Source organism: Sinocyclocheilus grahami, unplaced genomic scaffold, assembly GCF_001515645.1.
Source record: "Sinocyclocheilus grahami isolate Dianchi unplaced genomic scaffold, SAMN03320097.WGS_v1.1 scaffold2176.1, whole genome shotgun sequence".
Taxonomy (NCBI): Eukaryota; Metazoa; Chordata; class Actinopteri; order Cypriniformes; family Cyprinidae; genus Sinocyclocheilus; species Sinocyclocheilus grahami.
The window spans coordinates 4,337-6,331 of NW_015507355.1; the positions used below are offsets into that span (position 1 = coordinate 4,337).

General features: G+C 34.7%; 1 protein-coding gene across 1 annotated transcript in view; it reads right to left on the reverse strand.

Annotated features, from left to right (window-relative positions):
- LOC107574297 (basement membrane-specific heparan sulfate proteoglycan core protein-like) overlaps positions 1-1,995 on the reverse strand; it is a gene marked incomplete at its 3' end in the record, with an annotated part of 4,241 nt that overhangs the window by 1,987 nt on the left and 259 nt on the right. The window contains exon 2 of the mRNA XM_016260743.1: positions 398-477. Within this exon, the coding sequence (XP_016116229.1) occupies positions 398-477 (80 nt within the window). The remainder of the gene's footprint in view (positions 1-397; positions 478-1,995) is intronic.

The window sequence follows — 1,995 nt, forward strand, 5'->3', positions numbered from 1 at the left end:
GCAGTGCCCCTCGAAATGTGTGAAAGGTATATATATATATATATATATATATATATATATATATATATACAGTATATATATATCTTCTACATATATATAAACAGGAATGATATAATTGGGTTCACTTGCATATATTTGGGTTCAATCAGAATCTTTAAGACTTTAAAGAGCTCAAAGCATTTATCAGGGGGCAAATCTGCAGTGCACAAAATAAATATATTGTCAGTTGGTGTGCATACTAGTTATTGTTCTTTGTGTGAATGGGCCTTAAAAGTGAATTGTTTCAGTCCTCTAGATGTAAAAAGATGTGGCTGATACAGAAAGGAATAAGAAAAAATGTTGAGCCACAAATATTGATTTAAATGAGCATTAAACAGATGTGAATCTGAACACTCACCTGATACAGTCAGTGTAACAGCAGCACTGAGGTCTGATCTCTGTGAGTCTGATCTCTCTCCTCTACAGCTGTATTTACCACTGTAAGAAACATAAAAAGCTCTGAATCTGAACTCTGCTGTTGTTGTTCTGTATGTATCGTGAGGGTCTCCATCTTTAAACCAGCTGTATGTCCACTGAATGTTTCCTCCTCCTCATGAGAAAAAGCCTGCTTTAAAATAAAGACCTAGTTTGCTTATGGTTTGTGTCGATTACATTAAAAATATTTACAATTATTATTAAAAGTAAATATAATATTTAGTCCACGTGTATGCTCGTTTGAATTCATCACAAGTAAGTCACAAAAATATTCACATATTATACAATTGCAGCTTGTCTAATATTTACAATATAACTTAAGTAAATGTTCAGTATTATTAAGTTATCTTATGGTAATGTGAAACTTTCCACTATATCCAGAAAGAGTTACATGTGTTAATGTCACTTTATTTATTTATTTATTTAATAAGGTTTTTGCTTTAGTTTGTGAATGATAGTCAGCTGTTGACCTGCTGATCAACAGCACTAGTAAAGTAAGTATTGTATAATTCTTCACAAACAGTAAGTATTTTAAAGGTGATCTAATGCCATTCAGACTTTTCTCAGACTGATGAGAAGCAGCTCACTGCAGGTGTAATGCTTTTTCTTTGGTCTGTTAAACAGTTCCTGTTCTGACCTGTAGATGGGACTGTTTTCATTTGGCAGGTTTTAAAAGTCCTGATAAGAAATTGGGAACTTATAACTTTTAGCTGACTGTTTTTAGTCTTTTATCTCTAACAAGCTTTCCAACCAAAATTATATTAATGAATAACACTAAGCATAATTGATGCACAAGATCTGAATTGCACACAGTCCTTAATTACAGTGAAAACTGTTGCATTAAACTAGGTTGTTTTCCTATATTTAACTTTGAAAGTAAAATAAAATATAATAAAATAAAATACATGAATCTCAGGAGTGACTTGGTGACATTTTTAACAGCACAAGTAAAGAGAACAAGTATGAACTCACTGGATGAGCTTGTCTTGTCTTTATCATGTGCCATCTTCTCTGACATTTCAGAAATACCTCAGAATTAAGCAAACAAAACTCACTGTCCAGAAGTCAGTTCTGTAATACAGTGAACTATGATCTCTTGACATGAATGTCTGACTGAACTGCAAATGAATGAATGAATAGCAGACTACAGAAGCAGCAGTGTTTAAGTAGCATGATGACCTACACAAACCATTCTGTGTGAAGATGTATGACAGCAAAATATGAACATAAAACAGGGGTGTCCACACTCGGTCCTAGAGGGCCAGTGTCCTGCAAAGTTTAGCACCAACTTGCTTCAACACACCTGCCTGGAAGTTTCTAGTATGCTTATGGCAAGACTATGATTAGCTGATAGGCGTGTTTAATTGGGAGGAGCAGGATTAGACACCCCTGACATAAAACATCAGTAAGACATAAATCAGGGGTCTCTAAACTCTGTCCTGGAGGGCAACAGGCATCCAACAGAGTTTAGCTCCGACCCTAATTAAACACACTTGAACCAGCTAATCAAGGCCTTACTAG